Genomic DNA, 19,591 nt, shown 5'->3' on the forward strand with positions numbered 1-19,591 from the left:
ATGTTAACATTACGATAAGATCAAAATACAATCTATTACAGAAAATATCCCCTACATTTTATAATCACACAAAACCTACTTTGTGGATAGAGAATATTTTTAGAATAATAGATAACTACCTGAATTATTATTACCCTTAAGCATCTAAGCATTCTAGTCTGAAGGAGGGAGGCCGTAATTTTATTACGCGTATCATCACAAGTTTCGTTTGATCTGCTTGATATAAACGCACGAGATTTGATATATATATATATATATATATATATATATATATATATATATATATATATATATATATATATATATATATATATATATATATATATATATAATCTATTTAGTAGTCCTAGTATGATTATGTTATTGATTTATTCGAATTTACTACGAATAACTCACAAGGCAAGGTCACGAAGTGGCTCCGCTGGGATCCGAACGAGACAATTGTGTTTGCATTTGATATGTTACAACTAGACGAATTCTAAAGTTATACGTGCTACCGGTCGGGATATCATAAGTTAGAGCATATTTTGTAATTTGAAAGCTATAAGCTGGCAGAATAGTTTGAACCAGGTCATTTGCTCGGAAACAGTTGGGTGTAGGGAAACTCGACGAACACGTATCCCATTATTTTCAAGGACACACTCTTTGTCAGACACACATTTATATATTGTGCGCCCCTGTGCTCGAAATAATTTGCCGTCCCCGCACAAAACTTGTCGTTCTCCCCCCTTCGAAAACGACCAATATTAGAGTTGAATTCATAGTTTTTAGGATCGCTAAGATGAAAAGTGACAGCTTTAATAAAATTCAACTTCAAGGCCATACTCCATTCCCCAGGAAGGAAAGAAATGAAATGAAATCTTAAGTTTTACGTCCCACGATTATGCCGGTTAGGGTAAAGAAGACGGTGATTATGAGAAATGAATGAAATGGTGGAATGAACAAAATGAGAGAAAATAGGAGAACTCCGAGAAAATCCACGCACACGGTGTTCGTCCACCACAAAGTTCACCTTGCGGGAGCTGGGATCGAACCCGAGACCCACACCCACCAGAGGTGAATGCTCTATCACTAAGCCACCGCAGCCCCTCCCAAGGAAGGGGACGAGATTTTAAAAGTAATAGAAAACGACAGATATTAGTGTTGAATTCATAGTTTTGAAGATCGGTGAGTTTAACGGTATCAGTTTTTATGATGTTCATCATCACCCGTTTGGGTGGGGTGGGGGACAAGGGCGCCGATCCTGGGGGCCGAGGGGGCCAGCACCCCCCAAAAGCTCATGTGGGCCCCCTATTCTATATTTGAATATACAATATTTGGCATAATTTGAGTGCAATTTGTCTTAAAATCTTCATATATATATACCTTCTGCATCTGAATGCCCCCTCCCCCAATTTACAGAGAAATCGGCTCCCTTGGTGGGAGAGGATGGCTTTTTAAAAATAATCAGATAAAATAGCTAATTAGTAACTACTGTAATTAGAGCGAATTAAACACACTAACATATTTTCTTGCGCTTGCATAGGGTCCTTGGTTTGATCCCAGCTCTCGCAAGTGAGATTTGTAGTGGACAAACACCGTGTGTTTTTTTTTCGGGGCTGTCCCGTTTCCTCTCACTTTCTTCATTCCATGATTTCATTCATCATCACCATCTCCTTTACCCTTCCTTTAACCGTGGGGCGTAAAACTTAAAGATTTCATTTCATTTAATTTTTAAAAATCCAAAATTTTGCCGCCCCCTAAATTCTGCCGCCCTGTGCTCGAGCACAGAATAGCACTTACCTAAATACGGGCTTGCTCTTTGTAGTAGAAAAGTAAGCCCCAAGGTCCCCCGCAGGTTTCCAGACGGGCTTTAGCTCGAAATATATCGGGATCTTATCTCTCACATATAAGGTCACTTCGGGTAATAACATTTGAAATAAAGCAATGCTTCTTTAATTTCTCCTGTCTTTATAAAAAACATTTGACAATACAATATCTGGATAATTGAATAGACATTCTTTCCTGCAGCAAGGGAAAATAGCGTTTCGTTACTTCAATATAGTAACTTGAGAGAGTGCCATTTTGTATGAAGGTTCGTTTTGGTGTTATTACTCATATATTAGGCTAGCTTTAGTCGGAAGCATTTATCGTAGCATTTCTTGTAGCAGATGTGCTGCGAAAAATTTCGTATAATATTCTATAGCATCAAAAGTATATGGTGCTTTTACACGGTAGCATTTTGATAAGCATCTTGTCGTGACGTAGCAGACAAATCACTGGAGAAGAGCGTAATTATGGCTCCGAAAATAAAAACAGAGATTTCAGTCGCTATTTCTTCTAAAACTCTTTGTCGCATATGCTTATTATGATACAAAGGACTTTTAACTTTGTACAAACAATGATGCTCTTCATATTTTTTTAATCAGCATAAGAATACCATTCCTACTCCAACTCATCTTTCTTTACTACTATTCAATTTTCCACACAGAACAAAGAGCATGGATATTTGGCACAAAATCTTTCACTTTCTTTTAACACACCACGGCGCTGCAATCGGACCAGAAATGCTATGAAACAGAGCAGGTCATATAGACAAGAAATGCCATAGAATATGCCATGTCATGGGAAATGCTATAGTATTTGCTACTTTACACGGAAGGATATCGAGGATACGATTTTTGCTACGAGAAATGCTACGATAAATACTTCCGTCTAAAACTAGCCTTAGATTCGAAAGTGTACTTACACATACACGAAATATTGAAAATTGTGAAGAATATTAATGAATGTTTTGTTTTAGCTTTACTAACAGAGAATATGCACGGTACCAATTTAAAAATTAAGAATTTTGACGCCCTTTGCTTTGTTATTATTTGACTTAACAATGATCTTATGAAGCTACGAGGGTGGGCTGATAAGTTCTCGGCCCGACCCAGAAGGACTTGAGCTGCAGGCATGAAAGTGTGAGGATGTTCAACCTAGTTCCCTCGAAGGTCAACACACTTGGCACTTCGATGCTGCAACTTCTCCAACCCCTCAAAAAAAAAAAAAAAAAAAAAAAAAAAAAAAATCTCAAGGTCTGCAGAACACTGTTCCGCAGCTGTTATCACCTCTTCATCACTGTGAAATTTCCGTCCTTTCAGTGCTGTTTTGAGTTTTGGAAACAGATAATAATCAGAAGGGGCAAGATCTGGCGAGTAAGGTGGGTGGTCAATGCACTGAAACCCTAAGTCCCTCAGAAAATTCATTGTTCTGTCAGCCTTGTGGACGGAAGCATTGTCCTGCAAGAACAAGATACCTCGTGTCAACTTTCCCCGGCGCTTTTCTTTAATAGCGTCCTTTACCTTAGCCAGCAGACTGCAGTAATACTCTGCAGTTATGGTTTGGCCCTTTGGAAGGTAGTCTGAGAGCAAAACACCATCCTTATCCCAGAATATTGAGACAAGCACCTTCCCTGCGAACTTTTGTGCTTTGAATTTTTTGGGCCTTGGAGATCCTGAGTAGCGCCACTTCCCAGCGTAACTACTGTTTAGTTTCCGGATCAAAGTAATGCAATCACGTTTCATCCTGGGTAAAAAGCCGATTCAAAAAATCGTCCTTCGAGTTCGTAAAATGACGTAAAATCACCTGCGATGATCTCACACGTTCGCGTTTCTGATCCGCGTTCAAACATTTCGGAATCCATTTCGCAGAAAGCTTGCGCATGTCCAACTGATGATGGATTATTGACCCAACACGTTCTTTGGATATGTGCACTTTGTCAGCTATCTCTTGAAGCCAAATCCGTCTGTTGCTCGAAATCAGGTCATGAATCTGGTCCACTTTTTCCGGAGTTGACACTGACACTGGCCTGCCACACCTGTCACCATCTACTGTTGAAAATTCACCACGCTTGAAGTTCGCACACCATTTCTTCACAGTGGAGTATGAAGAGACCTGTCTACCCAATGTGTCTAGCATGCAACCATGGATTTCCTTGGGCGACTTCTGTTGCAGGAAGAAGAACTTTATTACACCTCGCAACTCCTCTTTGGTGAATTCGACATCTGGCTCCGCCATGGTTCATTTAATTACCTGCAAAATAAAAATCGTTTATGGTAGGATCGTGAAATTTGGTACTTAAACATATAAAAGATCAACATTTCACATGACATCAATTACATCAGGGTAATACATTCAGAAGGGGCTCGGGCCGAGAACTTATCAGCCTCCCGTCGTATATGCTATTGTTTGAAGCTTGATCGTTTTCTTACAAAAGAAGCCACAAATATTGGCGACTTTTGCCTTCTATTTTTGACTTAACGCTGATGTTATTTTAATGGTGTGTCCTGTGTTGTGTGTATTTGTTTAATAATTGTATGTAAAACATCTGTCCCAAATGGTCTGTCCGAGAAAACCTATATTGATACTACTGGAAGAATTTTAAAACAAAAGTTAAACAAGGTATGAACGATGAATACTGATCGCATTCTGTCCCTAGAAATTGAAACAATAATCTTGACGAAATTCTACACCATAATTATGGTGATTTTAACTTCCAAAGTAATCTGTTCTCATTCAATTTTTCTTTATTCTAGCAAGCAAGGGCGCCGATCCTAAGGGGACCGAGTGGGCCCGGGTCCCCCAAAGCTCATGTGAGCCCCCTCATGGTATTTGTAAATTTACAATATTTGGCATAATTTGAATGCAATTTGTCTTAAAATCCTCATATATGCTTTCTGCATCTGAATGCCCCTCCCCCAAATTTAGAGAGAAATCGGTGCCCTTGCTAGCACGCATGAAAGAAATGAGGTTTTCGGAAATAATTCAAAGATACATACGAATTTTCTTCTTTCCCTATTCGTACTGCCAAGCAACAACTTGTATTCTGGATATTACAATACAGATTTTGAACGAAATAATGAGCTTGCTTCTCAAATAATCACAGGGGGCGCGGTGGCTCAGTGGCAGAGAGTTCACCTCCGGTGCTTGGGGTCCCTGGTTCGATCCCAGCTCGCGCCGTGTAGACTTTGTAGTGGACAAATACCGTGCTCGTGGGTTTTCTCGGGGTTCTCCCGTTTCCTCCCACTTTCTTCATTTCACTCATCTCTCATTATCACCGTCTCCTTTAGCCTAACCGGCATAACCGTGGGACGTAAAACTTAAAGATTTCATTTCATTTCAAATAATCACATTCCTTGATTTACTTTGTATGTTTATGCATCTGTCTGTGTAACGTGGGTTCCTGTCACCACGGCATGACGCATCCTCAAGTTGCGAATCGAAGAGAAGGCCTCTAGATATAGAGGTTAGCTGCGAATATATTGAATAAGCAGTCGCGGACAGACGACAAGCAGTGGTCCTCCAGCTTGAGGGTTTTGGTAAGGCTAACATGTAAAAAACGGCACTTGTTCAGAAACATTCACAAAAGACTCGGACAAGGACTGATAACTTGGCACGACCTCAGCAAAAGAAAATGGACATGAGATTTGGAACATGGAATAGTAGAAGTACGGTGTATTTATAGGGCAGGCGCGTTAAAATCCGTAACGAGTGAGTTAGAGAAATACAGGATGGACAATGGACATAATAGGAGTTCAGGAAGTTAGGTGGGAAGGAAATGGATCTGTGAATTCCGGAAAGTTTACGGTTTTTTTTTTTTTTTTAACTTGGAAGGAAATAAAAACCACCAATTAGGAACAGGGTTTTTCATTCACAAGCGAATATTACCAGCGATTAAGCGGGTTGAATTTGTTACTGACAGACTTTCTTTTATTACTCTTAAGGGTCGGCGGTGTTATATTTTTGTTTTAAATGTATATACCCCAACAGAAGATAAGGATGACGATATAAAAGACCAACTCCCGCGATACCATATGAAAATTCTATTAGGAGATTTCAATGCGAAGGTAGGGCGAGAGGATATTTTCAAACCGATTATAGGGAACGAAAGGAAAGTAATGACAACGGTGTTAGACTCGTGAACTTTGCAACATCCAAAAACCTAATCGTGAAGAGTACGAAATTCCCACATCGCGACATTCATAAATACACTTGGTCCTCACCTGACGGAAAAAAACACATAATCAAATTGACCACGTTTTAATAGATAGAAGAAGGCAATCTAGCATAATTGATGTCCGGTCGTTTAGAGGAACTGACTGTGACACTGATCACTACCTGGTAGCAGCGATAATAAGTGAGAGATTATCGTTGAATAAAGGAAATATTGAATGTCCGAAAACGGAGATTTAATTCAAGAAATTAGATGAGAGCCAGGTAAGAGAGGAATACCAGATTGAAGTTTCGAATAGATTCTCGACTTTAGAAGGTTCGGAGTGCACTAATGTTGAGGATACTTGGATTAAAATTAGAGATAGCATTAATATTTCAGCAAACGAAAAATTGGGGCACGCGGAAATACGTAGGAACAAACCATGGTTCGACCAGGAATGCATTAAATTAGCAGAGAAGAGAAAACAGGCAAAATTACGTTGGCTACAAAATCCGAATGAAATAACTACATAAAATTTCGTAGACATCAGGCGGGAAACTTCCAAAACTTTTAGAACAAAGAAACGCGATTAACTTGTTGAAAGCTAAATTTAAGGAACTTGAAGATAGTATTAAAAACAAAAACATTCGGGACATGTATAAGGGGATCAACAAACTTAAGAAAGGCTATCAACCTGGTGCTTATATATTAAAGAAAGCTGACGGAACAGTTCTCACTGATACGGATAGCATCTTAAATAGATGGAAAGATTTCTTTGACGATTTGCTTAACACGCAGCCAAAAACTAATATGCATGGAGAAAAGGAGATACAAACCGCAGAACCGTATATTCCAGAACCTAACCGAATAGAAATAGAAACCGCTATAAAGAAATTAAAGAAGCATAAATCTCCGGGTGTAGACGAAATTCCGGCTGAGTTAATTTTAGCTGGAGGCGAAAAATTGTGGAACAAGATACACAAACTTATTTTCTTTATCTGGAACAATAAAGAATTGCCACAAGAGTGGGAAGAATCAATCATTGTTCCAGTTCACAAGAAAGGCGACAAAACTGACTGTAGAGGCATTTCTCTTCTGTCAACATTCTATAAAATCCTTTCAAATATTCTATTAGCAAGATTGACCCCATACGCAGATGACATTATTAAAGATTATCAGTGCGGATTTAGACGAAATCGATCAACTATCGACCAAATATTTACCATTTACCAAATACTCGAAAAGAAGTGGGAATATAATACCCTGGTACATCAGCTATTTATTGATTTTAGAAATGCTTACGACTCTGTTAGGAGAGAAACATTATACAACGTTCTTACAGAACTTGGAATACCAAGAAAGCTAATTAGATTAATTTATTAAGATATGTTTAAATGAATCCCAAAGTAATATCCGGGTAGGAAATTTTTTTGTTCACGCGCTTTCACGTCAAAAATGGCCTGAAACAAGGAGATGCGTTGTCGCCATTATTATTCAACTTTGTTCTGGAATACGCTATAAGAAAAATAAATAATAAAAAAAATAACCAGAGGCTAGAGTTGAACGGTATTCACCAGGTTATGGCATATGCTGATGATGTAAATTTAATAGGGGATGACAGGAGAACTATAGAAAGAAATGCAGAGATCTTATTAAATCCTTTCAGGGACATGGGTTTAGAAGTAAATGTGCGTCGGGACCGTAATACGGCAAATTATGGATGCGTTAAAATATTAAATAATACTTTTGATAAAGTGAACACTTTCAAATATCTAGCATCAATATTAACAGACGAAAATCATATTCACGAAGAAATTAAATGTCGACTAAAAGCAGAGAATTCGTGTTATCATTCAGTTCAAAATCTCTTGTCGTCGCGAATTCTGTCGAGGAATTTGAAGCTTAAAATATATAAAACGATAATCATGGTTGTTGTTGTATATGGTTGCGAAACATGGTCGCTTACTCTGAGAGAACATAGACTGGAAGTATTTAAGAACAAGATTCTGAGATGTATATTCGGACCCAAGAGGAACGGGAATGGGGAATGGCGGAAACTTCATAACGAGGAACTACATAATTTATACGGTTTACCAAACATTGCTAGGGTCATCAAGTCTAGGAGGCTTAGGTGGGCAGGTCATGTAGCTAGGATGGAAGAAAGTAGAAATGCTTTCAAAGTCCTAACTGGAATACCTATTGGAAAACGACCATTAGGAAGACCTAAGCGCAGATGGGAGGACAATATTAAGATGGATCTCGCAGAGATAGGAATACAAAGTAGAAACTGGACCCAGTTGGCTAAGGATAGAAGTCGGTGGAGAGCTTTTGTGAACGCGGCATTGAACCTCCGGGTTCCATAAGCCATAGATTTAGTTAGTTAGTTTATGCATCTATAGTATAAAGTGAAATGTTCATGGCAAAGTATACAGCACTGTTGTAGTGGAGAAAATATAATCTAGATCATTAGCCTTCGATGTACAAATCATGTAAGAACTCAGTACAAAATACTCGGAGTGAAGTACTATGTATACTAATATTAGTTAAAATATAAATTTCACATAACGTAAAAGTTGCTCTACTTCCTACACCCTCGGAAATAATCAACATACCTATATGAGCGGAACAAAATGAAATACTCTTATTTATAAAGATAATTTATTATTTTGGTTGGTTTGTTGATCTGGAGTAAAGTATCTTGTTCAACATCGAGGCGACATATGAGTGGGCCTCGAGCTTGATGGAGGATCCGAACCACATGCGTTCCCGTTGTGAATCAAACTTGAGTCTTCCGCAGATGGCACGTGCAGCAACCATATAACTACTAGGGAGTTGAATTTTGTTCACATTTCCGTCATTTCTTTTCAGAATAAATTAATAATTTAATGATTTTGACTTTTTCCACTAGGTGCAAATCACTTCGTACTCCAGCCAACATCCTTGTGATGAATCTTGCAGTGAGCGATTTCTTCATGATTGCCAAGACACCGATATTTATCTATAATAGTATCTTTAGAGGTCCTGCACTTGGAAAAATTGGTAAGTCATTTTTATTTAGTTCAAATTTACTGTTATACTTTAAGAATATGTTCTAATATTATTAAACTCGTCTTTCGGAGTGTGTGTAGGGAGAAGGAGACGTTCGTTATTCGATCCTCAACAATATTAAAGAAAAATGTTTGATGTTTGACCAACAACGAAAAGAAGTTGGTGTGTCGAGAAATTTGAGGGTGGATATGACAAGCCACATTTTCTTACTTCCGAAAAGAAAGCAAACCTGAAGGTTAAAATTCATCCAATGTCCTTTCGTAGCTTGCGTGTTCAACTTGCGTGGGCCCTGGTTCCATTTCCAGTGTGGGTTGTTTGCCTGGGATACAAATCAAAGTAGTGGTTTCATTTGATTGCACTTTATTCAGCAGATTCCATCTCCTACTGCATCGATGTCGAAAAGGGATATTAAACACCAATCAATCAACAAGTTAACAATTCTTTGCTTTCCTTACTTCCACTTGCCTTTTGCAATCTGAAAATCAACAAAAACAATATTAACTCTCTTCATTCATCTTGATTTTTTAAAATATAGCTTATTATTTCTGAAACTATAGGTGGTTTGATATTTTCTTAATTTAGAATTATAAATGAAGAATGATTTTGGCTTCTCCCACTCCACAAGAACTGATCGTGCTCAAGGGCGTGAAAAACTAATTATGTCTGCTGGTAAATGAGATAGATATTTTAGTTCCACCTCCCTCGGTTATGCTCGGTGGCTAAGGAAGATGGTGATGATGATGAGAATTAACAAAATGGTGGAATGAAGAACGTGGGAAGAAGCAGGAAGAACTTCGAGAAAACCCATGAACGCGTTGTTTGTCCACATCACACAAGATATTCATTCAAGAAAATGCTAATCATTACTGACTTTAACTTTTGTACTATGAATAAATGTATACATTTCTTAAAGGAACATCACTATAGTAAAATATAAATAACTAAAATGAAAACTTAAACCACTACTGTCTAACTGTGTAAACATAAATCTCTATTGTGTTACTGAATATATAAATTGTTGCGAAATCATTTTTTAATAACCTAACGTAAATAATGTATTATATACAGGATGAGAATAGTCATTGCATCTAAAAACTCTATTATTGTGACTTTTGATCAGCATCAAATAAACTAGTTGTTTCCAAATTGATTGATTGGATTTTACAATGAATACATTGCTTCTATTGACAAGCTTTCCATAACTCGGACTTGCATCTGAGAAAATCACCACTGCCAAGAGTTGAAGCCAGAACTACGAGTACTAAATGAATGTGTGTTAGTTATTTAGCCACAAAATAGTGCATAGTTCTTCCAAAAATTTTACTAATTGGCCAAAATTAGATGTCAACAAATAGTTGTTTCTCATTTACCGCACTATATAATTTATTTACTTTCTTTCATGACAGCTCTTTTTCTCTCGTAATTTATGAAGACTATTTTTTAATTATTGAATATAGCCTTGTTTCAGATGAAGACTATTAAAAACCAGTTTCAACACTTTTTCAAGTTTGTTCATATTTTTTTTTTTATTCAGATGGAGCCAAAGCTATAATTACACAGTTTTTGTATATACGTGGTACAGCTGACTCTAATTCTCAATCCATGCAACTACACCAGCTCATAATTTCCAGTTTGCCTAATCCTTCTTGAACTACAGGGGAAAGTAATTGCCTATCATATTTCTGATCTACTGACTTAGTGGTTCCGTCCTAGCTACGTAAGAGTAAATGGACTATATAACCCGAGTTTGGGCAGAACGGGGGAAAACCACGTGGAGAAAAAGTCATGCAGAGATCTTGACAAGTCTTGAGTATTGAGTCTAAACTTGAAAAGGCAAAAGAGACATCGATAACTTATACATTTTTTAAAAAAAAAAATTACCATACGACAGTACGCACTTTTTTTTTCAGGTTGCATGGACAACTGAGAAGTGAAGGTGCTATAATCTGACTTCCTTACCTCACAACAGAAACTGAAGTCTTTTAAAATAGAATATAACCCTATCTGACTTAAATTAACATAATTCAGAAGTATTTTGCTAACCCCTGTACGTGTTTTGTCATCTTCTTAGCATTACTGTCCTTTAAGGAGTTTTTGGCAGCAAACACAGTTTTCCACTAATCCTCTAGCCCAAACTTTTTCAGATCTTCGTAGGTTCCTATCCCTCTTTAGCTAAGTCTGTCTTTCGGTCTTGTTCTTTCCATTTTTTTCTATCTTTTTTGCCTTCTCTTTCTTTGTCTGTCCCTTCTAAAAGGCCAAATGATCCGACTTTAGTTGCCTGAAATTTTCAAAATGAACCTTCTTGTACTCAGTGACATGCGGTGGTACTCAAACATACTGAAGCAGTCGTATTTTTAATACATATAATAAGTAAACATTACCCACGCAAATTTGTAGATCTACAAACAAATAAATAGACCTGGGAACATTGAACTCACCTAAACCATAGGAAGAATCCCAGTTTGTGGGATTTTTTAGCTTAATTTTCGAGAATGGGATAGTTTTAAAAAAAACTAAATTAGCTATTTGTGTGTGATTTTAATCTCATATCTACACAAAAAATAGCTTATATTACGGAAACATTTAAGAGATTGTTCCTTGATGTATTGTCTTACTTTCGCAACAGCTTTGATGAACTATGGGAACCACGTGCTGCCACGATTTGCTACCAGGGAAACGTATGCAGGCAGGAAAGTACGCGAGGGTGGGTCCTGGGACTCCGAAGTCCCAGAAATCTCGACTTATCTGTTTTATTCTAATTTTAGGGGTGATTTTACAAATTTTAATATAATTTATCCTCTTATTGCATTTAGACTTCCCCTGCCGAAATCAATTCCTGCGTTCATGCTTGACGACAAGTGATCTACTTGTTTAGAAGCGAAAAACTCAATCTTAGGGGGGGCGGGGGTGAAAGATAAGGGAGGTAATAGTCATACTTAAGCGCTGCGAGACAAGTCTCTAACAAGGATTATCATGTAGTTTTTCTTCGTTGTGGTCGAAGAAGTTAGTGTTGTGAAGTGCAAGAATAGTGTGTGAAGCGGTTTAACTTTTAACATGCGTTATGCAGGACTACAAGAGTTTTAGGAATTTCTTAATCCTGAAAACCATAAACTATTGAAACTATCATGCACTAAATGGCTGGCATTGCATTCATAAATAATTAGACTGCTACAAACCTGGGATGTGTTTCAACACAATTTTCGACTTGTTTACGTAGAATACAAAAGCACTGAATTTATTTTTCACAAACTAAATAACCGTTACACAAAGGTATATGTATTCTTTTCTTAAAATATTCTCCAAAGTTTCAATGCTATTTATCAATGAAGGCAAGTACTGATTCATAATTCTAACAAGATACATTCGCGAAGTGTCCCCTCGGGATTAATCTAAAATTGATTTAAATGCAAAGTTTTCCGCGGCCCAATGCGTATTGTACTAATTTTAGCGGCCCATACGGGTAATTTACATATTTATGGGCCTTCATATATCCGGAATTCAATCATATACTACTATAACGCTCGGCCACAAAATTGCTTTTAGTTTCTTTAGATGAAATTGAACATGAATGTGGGTATATGAAAAACAAATTGGATCAAGTATTGCTTCTCTGAAACGTGTTATCCACATCGGCCACATCTTGGATCCGCCATATTGGATTCAACTTTCGATTTTTCAAATGGGAATAGGTACATGTGATACATCAAATTCATACAAAATTTTCTCGGAAATTCATTGATGTAGCGAGTTTTACGGTAACTTATACCATTTGCAAAGTATTGCATGTTAAATGTCAGCACTTCAAGAATATTCAACCAAATAGAAAGTTGTGCACGACCCAGTGTGTATATGTAATTTTTTACGTGATTTATTATTGACGAAATATTCTCTGAACGTACACACATGCAGATACACAGACGTAAATACGGAAATGGTAGGTGTTCACCCAAATCTGGTCGTATCTAGAATTACATTAGGCATTTTGACCGTAATACAATACTTCCTTGTTATAGTATAACATGGAAGTAATAACAATCACTCATGGAAATGTAATAAGATTATGACACCAATGTTGTATGGAATTTGTTTATATCTACAGTACTTTTCCAGTTAGAAATTGTTTTGATTTGTCATCATCAAAAACGTAAGCGTAATTGATATTACTCTGCAATGTCTATTCGCGAAGTGTCTGGAAAGATTTAACATGCAATGCCTTCCAAATGGTACAAGCTACAATAAAATTAACTACACCAGTGAATTTCCGAGAAAATTGTACATGAATTTGATGTATCACTTCAACCTATTCCCATTTGAAAAATCGAAAGTTGAATCCAATATGGCAGATCCAAGAAAGCGGCCGATCTGAGTAACATGTGTCAGAGAAGCAGTACTTTGTCCAATTTGTTTTGCATATGCTCACACTTATGTCCATTTGCATCTAAAGAAACTAAAAACAATTTATGCCCGAACGTTATAGTAGTGTATGATTGAATTCCGGATATATGAAGGCCCATAAATATGCAAATTACCCGTATGGGCCGCTAAAATTAGTACAATACACATTGAGCCGTGGAGAACTTTGTATTTAAATCAGTTTTACACGAATCCCGAGGGGACACTTCGCGAATGTACCTTGTAAGATATTATTATGGAATTTTGGACAAAACGTTTTGTTACCTGACGTCCTTGAAGAAGTAGAAAACATCAACGTTCCCCATCCTGCAAATTTCATACCTGTACAGTCATATTATTTTGGTAGAATGTGAGAATAGTGTTGTAAATAAAAAAAAAACCGTTCGTATTTTTTCAGAAATTTACGTTTTTTTAGAAAAAAAACATTGCCTCTCGTTTTTTTTCTAAATTTCGTTTATTTTCAAATAGTCATTTCTAATGCATCTTACGTCCATTTAAGTATGAAATATTTTTATGTAGGTGTAATCACCGTAAAATGCAACATAAATTAAACGCTAAATACTGATACGCTACAAATATTTTACAATTTACATGAATACCATACCTATAAACAATTCGGGTTTCAGCAGTTTTCATCAATATCAACTAAGAAATAAGAGTAGAAATGAAATTTTGTTTTTTTCGTGAAAGCAGGCTTTAATATATACGAAAATAATGTCACGTACAGTATAAAATTCAAATAACTTGTCTAAAGGTAAAAACTAATGTTAATTTGCCTTATAGTATTTTTAAATAATTTGTCGAGTAGATATAGGCCTATATGATATACAGAGCCGGCTCTACCATATCTGTAACACGTGCATTTGCATTGAGCGGCAAGTTTCGAGGGTCCGGCAAAATCTGTTATAAGTAGAGACAGGATGTTTAGGCATTAAAAACTTAGAAAATAGGCAGGCAAGAAGGTACTTAAAATTTAAAAAATAAGCAGTAAATAGGCATCAATAAAATTTTAAAAAATAGATTCGTCATAAATAGTGTTCAAAAAATAAAGCAATATACCTGTTTGTTAATGTCTTCTTTCACTCTATATGTAAAATGAGAGAGAGAGAGAGATTGTAATGTACCACGTGCTTGTGTTATTTACAGTATATAAATTATATATATTTCCCAATTAAATCTTATTTCAAAGAAAATGCATAGAATACGCAACATTAGGCACTAAAGCAATTATTTAGGCAATGAGGGGCGAAATAGGCAAAATTTGCAAAATAAAGTTGGCTTAAATCGAAACTATAATCCCCGATATAAACTTTAGAACGTTATTTTTGATCATATCTTTAGCACTGAAGAATAGGCATTTTGCCTAACATCCGGTCTCTAGTTATAAGTATATTATTTAAATTAAATATTTCTTGTTGGAAACAGACTTCATGATGATGGTAGTTACATTTACTAAGCTGGCCTATATGAATACTACATTCATAAATTATGTTTAGATTGCATTAGTTTAAGGTCACATGGATAATGCTAAAGCAAATGGTCGAATCAATCCGAGCACAAATTGCTTGATTGTTTTCAAATGCAAGAATTCAATTCTCGAATAGTAGCGAATATCTGTTCCATTAAGTAAGTTATCACAGTTTAGATATGACAACTAGTCTTGATTTTGTCAGAAACAAGTTCCTTACCATTGAAGATAGAAACAAGTTTTTTTTTTTTTTTTTTTTTTTTAATGTTAACAGATGTAGAAGAAAAATCAAGAAATAAAGATAAAAGAACTAGTTGCACTGGAATTGCAAACCGATACATTGGAATTGAAGCTCAATATTGAATTCTATAAAACGGATTACCATCTTTCTTCTGCAGATGTGTTTGTTTTATCTTTCACTAGAGTAATAGATTAATATTTAAAGAAAAAAAACAGACACAACGGGATTGCATTTTTAGTAAGTATTTAAGCCTTTCTGAGTGCGACTACACTTACCCTCCCCTTCGTTGTTCATGCTGGAGTAGCATACGTAAAATCATGCCTTTTAAGATTTGTTCTTTCTGGAGAAAGGGGGAGGCGGCAAATTATGCCATTGCACGGGGCGACAAATTGCCTAGGGCCGGCCGTGTGTATGATGATGAAAGTTAATAGTTGATAATAATGGCACGTCTTGTATATGTATATACAAGACATGAATATAGGATGACTCAATTTGAAGTAATGCAGGGTGTTTCAAAATTAATACTAGGGTTTTGAAACCTTGTAGTGTCTATTACAATTAACTTACAATTATAAATATTATATCAAATGGAAAAGCTACTCAAACTGTTTTGTACGCACGCACGTGCATGCATTGTTTCTTCTGTCTGCTGTTAGAAAGAGCAAGTAGCAAACATGGAGACTAGAGAGCAGAAAGCTTTTTGTGGTTTAATAAAGACTAAATCTGTACAGTGCAACCGTCTGTGTGAAGAATATTAAGAAGACGCTTGCAACTACGTCCATATCGTTTGCAGTTGCTACAGGTCTAAAGCCTACAGACTACGGTTTACGTGCCAATTTCGCAAGTGAAATATTGCTGCATAACAATGAAGATTTTCTGGATCGTGTCGTCTTCGGTGATAATCGACATTTCACCTAAGAGCTAATGTGAACACTCATAATGTTTGCATCTGGCCGTCAGCAAATCCTCAGGAGATGGTACAGTTGAAACGAGACTCTCCTAAATTGAATGTGTTTTGTGCCATATGGCGGAAAGTTTATGGGCCTTTCTCGCCTATCGACTAGATGTGCACCGTGTGACGAATGAATCTCACATCGAACACTTGTAGTAAAGACTGTTTGAGGTGCTCTTTTACTTGATACATTGCTTATAATTGTACGTAAAATGCAATAAGTACTACGAAGACTTAAAACCCCGATATTCATTTTGAAACACCCTGCATTTCTCACTAACAGTGTGGGAACTAAGATGTAAAAAGGAGAGAAAATTTTCCTTATAAAGTTATTGTTTACAACAACGATATTATTATTAGTCGAGACTATACCTACAACAACAACATGGGTTGGTACTCAAAAAATGTAATCAAATGTACGTGTACACTAGGTGGCCCAGGTGCCCAAAGTGGCACACACGGGTGTGTCACTTTTTTAATCCGCTCCTGTGTGGTCACTAATTAAGATATCGGGATATTATTCTTTCCAAATATGGTTGGACCATAGTTTATCATATTAATTTCATTTTCTTCTGGTGTCAAATTTCACCACAGTCAAATATTCGAGAATTTTCCAATTTCGAATTTCCTTTATTTCTTTTTTCCCTGTAGCTTCGTTGTAGAAAGACCTCCTTAAGACTTGCCAGATAGATACCTCGGATGGATACCTAACTGTTGACATCAATTGGACGGGCCTGTGCGTAGTGTTGCCAATTAGGGAAATTAAAACTTCCCTAAATTTGGACAAAAATTCCAGATTTTTGTTTAAAAATCCGTATCTATACGTCCAAGTGCAAGTCACCTTACTACAATCGAACATTTGTTCTTACTTAACAAACGCAAGTACAGATCGTAACAATGGGGTAATTAGGGGGTGCACGAAAAAATTCGTATTTAGGTTCTAACCCTTGATTTTCCTAGTTTTTCCCTTTTATGTTTACCGTAATATATTTTTGGTAATTAGAAGCTTTGTTCCTTAAATATCGCCATAATACTTGTAGGATATATTAGTGGTGTGCCAGTGTTTAATTTAAGATAGTCTGCGTCTATCTGGTAGCAGTGTTGCCAGCTACAGAAAATTTTAATTCCAGATTTTAGGGGGACATTTTGGAAAAAATCCATTTTTGTTTCTATTATTTCCCTCTTGTTGGCTACACGCGAACAAACGTACCAGTGTCTAAAAGGGTCTAGGTCAAAACCCCCACAGCCAAAACCCCCACACTCAAGAAATGTCAAAACACCCACACAAACGGTCATAACCCCCACACAAATGGACAAATCTCCCAAACGCACGAACGGTCAAAACCCCCACAGCCAAAACCCCCACACTCAAGAAATGTCAAAACGCCCACACGATCGGTCATAACCCCCACACAAATGGACAAATCTCCCAAACGCACGAACGGTCAAAACCCCCACAGCCAAAACCCCCACACTCAAGAAATGTCAAAACGCCCACACAATCGGTCATAACCCCCACACAAATGGACAAAACAGCCACACATAGCAATGGTCATAATCCCCACATAAATGGACAAAACTCCCACAAAATCGGACAAATCCCCCACACTCTGAAATGATCGTCATTTCACGTCTTTGTTGCGGCTCTTTATGACGCCCAAGAAGAATAGTTGCAACATCAGTTTAAGTGGAATAAAAAATGTTATTAAAAAGTACAAGGGCAATACATGAGTATGGGGTTTTTGTCAATTTGTGTGGCAGTTGTGACTATTTCAGCATGTGGGAGTTTTGTCCATTTGTGTGGGGGTTTTGTCCATTTATGTGGGGATTGTGACCGTTGCTATGTGTGGCTGTTTTGTCCACTTGTGTGGGAGCTATGACCGTTAGAGGTTATGACCGACTACCAGTGTGGGGGTTTTGGCTGTGGGGGTTATGACCGTTCGTGTATTTGGGAGATTTGTCCATTTGTGTGGGGGTTATGACCGATCGTGTGGGCGTTTTGACATTTCTTGAGTGTGGGGGTTTTGGCTGTGGGGGTTTTGACCGTTCGTGCGTTTGGGAGATTTGTCCATTTGTGTCGGGGTTATGACCGTTTGTGTGGGCGTTTTGACATTTCTTGAGTGTGGGGGTTTTGGCTGTGGGGGTTTTGACCGGTTCCCGTCTAAAAGCCTCGTCCTTAGCCTACACAGCACACCATAAAAAGTTTCACTAGAATAATTAGGGGAAGTACAGTTGAGGTTTATAATAAACCATGTTCTGTAAATGATAAGAAAATGGTGAATTTCTGAGGTAGAATGAGATATTTTTTTTAATTTCATGCTTACTTTGTTAGATATCGCAATGATACTTGTAAAATGTATTCTTGGAGTAGCAAGGTTTATTGTCAGATAGATTTCGTCTGTCTGATGGCAGTGTTTCCAGCCAAAACAATTCCCGATTTTAGGTGAGAAATTCGGAAAATTTCCCTTTTCCCCTCTATTATTACCCTCTTGCTGGCAACATTGAAAGAAGGGTACCACTACCTGAAAGCTTCCTCTTTGCCCTACAGAACGCACCATAAAAAGTTTCTATAGGGTAATCAGAGAAGCTGTGGCCCCGGCATATCTGTTGATTTTTTGCTTCTGAGGCGTAAAAAGTGTCAAAATTTCATGTGTATGATGACAGAGAATTTTTTCTTTCCCCCTTTGAATGGAATCCAGAAACTTCAGAATTGCACTGTACCTTGTTAACACACCAAAGAAATTTTTTGGGTGACTTGAACCCATATAGCAGCAGTGGTGCTAGATACAAAAAAAAAAAATTGAAATTCGGTTAGGGATTTTTTGTAAATTTTCACCCATACATTTCCCTCAATAATTTTCCACCCGTTAGCAACACTGCAATGCAACTTACACCAGAAAATAGCCACATCAATTTTCTAAAAAACAAGGCCTTAACCATATCAATCGAGTGTATGGTTCCTGAGCAATATGTCACTAACTGAAAATGTAGGAAAACGCCAAAAATGACCTGGGTCCGAAAGGAATAATCACATAATTTTGCTCGTATAGGTAAAGCGAAACAAACGATTTGTAAGTTACGAGGGCTTCGACTCAAGTTCTGTTGATTATTTCAATAATCTGCAACATAAATCAATAAATAATAGTCGCCAGAAAAAAACAGACATTTGAAAAAAACATGAAAAAGAACGATGTTTTTTATTGAAAAAAAACTTCACAGAAAAAAACCGTTTTTTTACAACACTATGTGAGAACCTCTTACAAACATTCCAGACTGAATGAAAAGCAATGCATCATATGAGGCTTAAATGTCTAGAATTCTATATCAGTACAACAGAAGAAGTAATTTCCAGTTAATTTTTATTTGTTTACGCAGATGACGTTTCTCACAAGTAAACCTTACGTTTGGGTGAATCGAGTTGCTGACTGAGACACATATGAGAAAGTAGTACTAAATGTGGTCAGTATTTCAGTGAAGTTGTAGGTGCGAAGCTCCAGGGATTTAGGAGATACA

The 19,591-nt window shown here is 37.0% G+C and overlaps 2 protein-coding genes across 4 annotated transcripts in view; one reads left to right on the forward strand and one right to left on the reverse strand.

Moving 5' to 3' along the window:
* The window catches only part of LOC145693417 (transmembrane protein 138), a 287,808-nt gene that overhangs the window by 146,364 nt on the left and 121,853 nt on the right, over positions 1–19,591 (reverse strand). Inside the window, exons 1-2 of one of the 3 annotated variants that reach the window (XM_081769409.1) lie at positions 11,048–11,067; positions 9,234–9,479 (exon numbers count right to left, since the gene is read on the reverse strand). The exons of 1 other annotated variant lie outside the window; for it this stretch is intronic. The gene's annotated coding sequence lies outside the window, so the exon portion shown is untranslated. Of the gene's footprint in view, positions 1–9,233; positions 9,480–11,047; positions 11,068–19,591 lie in introns of those variants that run through there. One more of the 3 variants, XM_081769402.1, reaches the window with a different exon arrangement.
* The window catches only part of LOC145678506 (opsin, ultraviolet-sensitive-like), a 63,973-nt gene that overhangs the window by 38,283 nt on the left and 6,099 nt on the right, over positions 1–19,591 (forward strand). Inside the window, exon 2 of the mRNA XM_081748731.1 lies at positions 8,865–8,995. Coding sequence (XP_081604857.1) covers positions 8,865–8,995 — 131 coding nt within the window. The remainder of the gene's footprint in view (positions 1–8,864; positions 8,996–19,591) is intronic.

The sequence above is a fragment of the Thermobia domestica genome, chromosome 1 (assembly GCF_964235325.1).
Source record: "Thermobia domestica chromosome 1, izTheDome1.hap1.1, whole genome shotgun sequence".
In the NCBI taxonomy this organism is placed as follows: Eukaryota; Metazoa; Arthropoda; class Insecta; order Zygentoma; family Lepismatidae; genus Thermobia; species Thermobia domestica.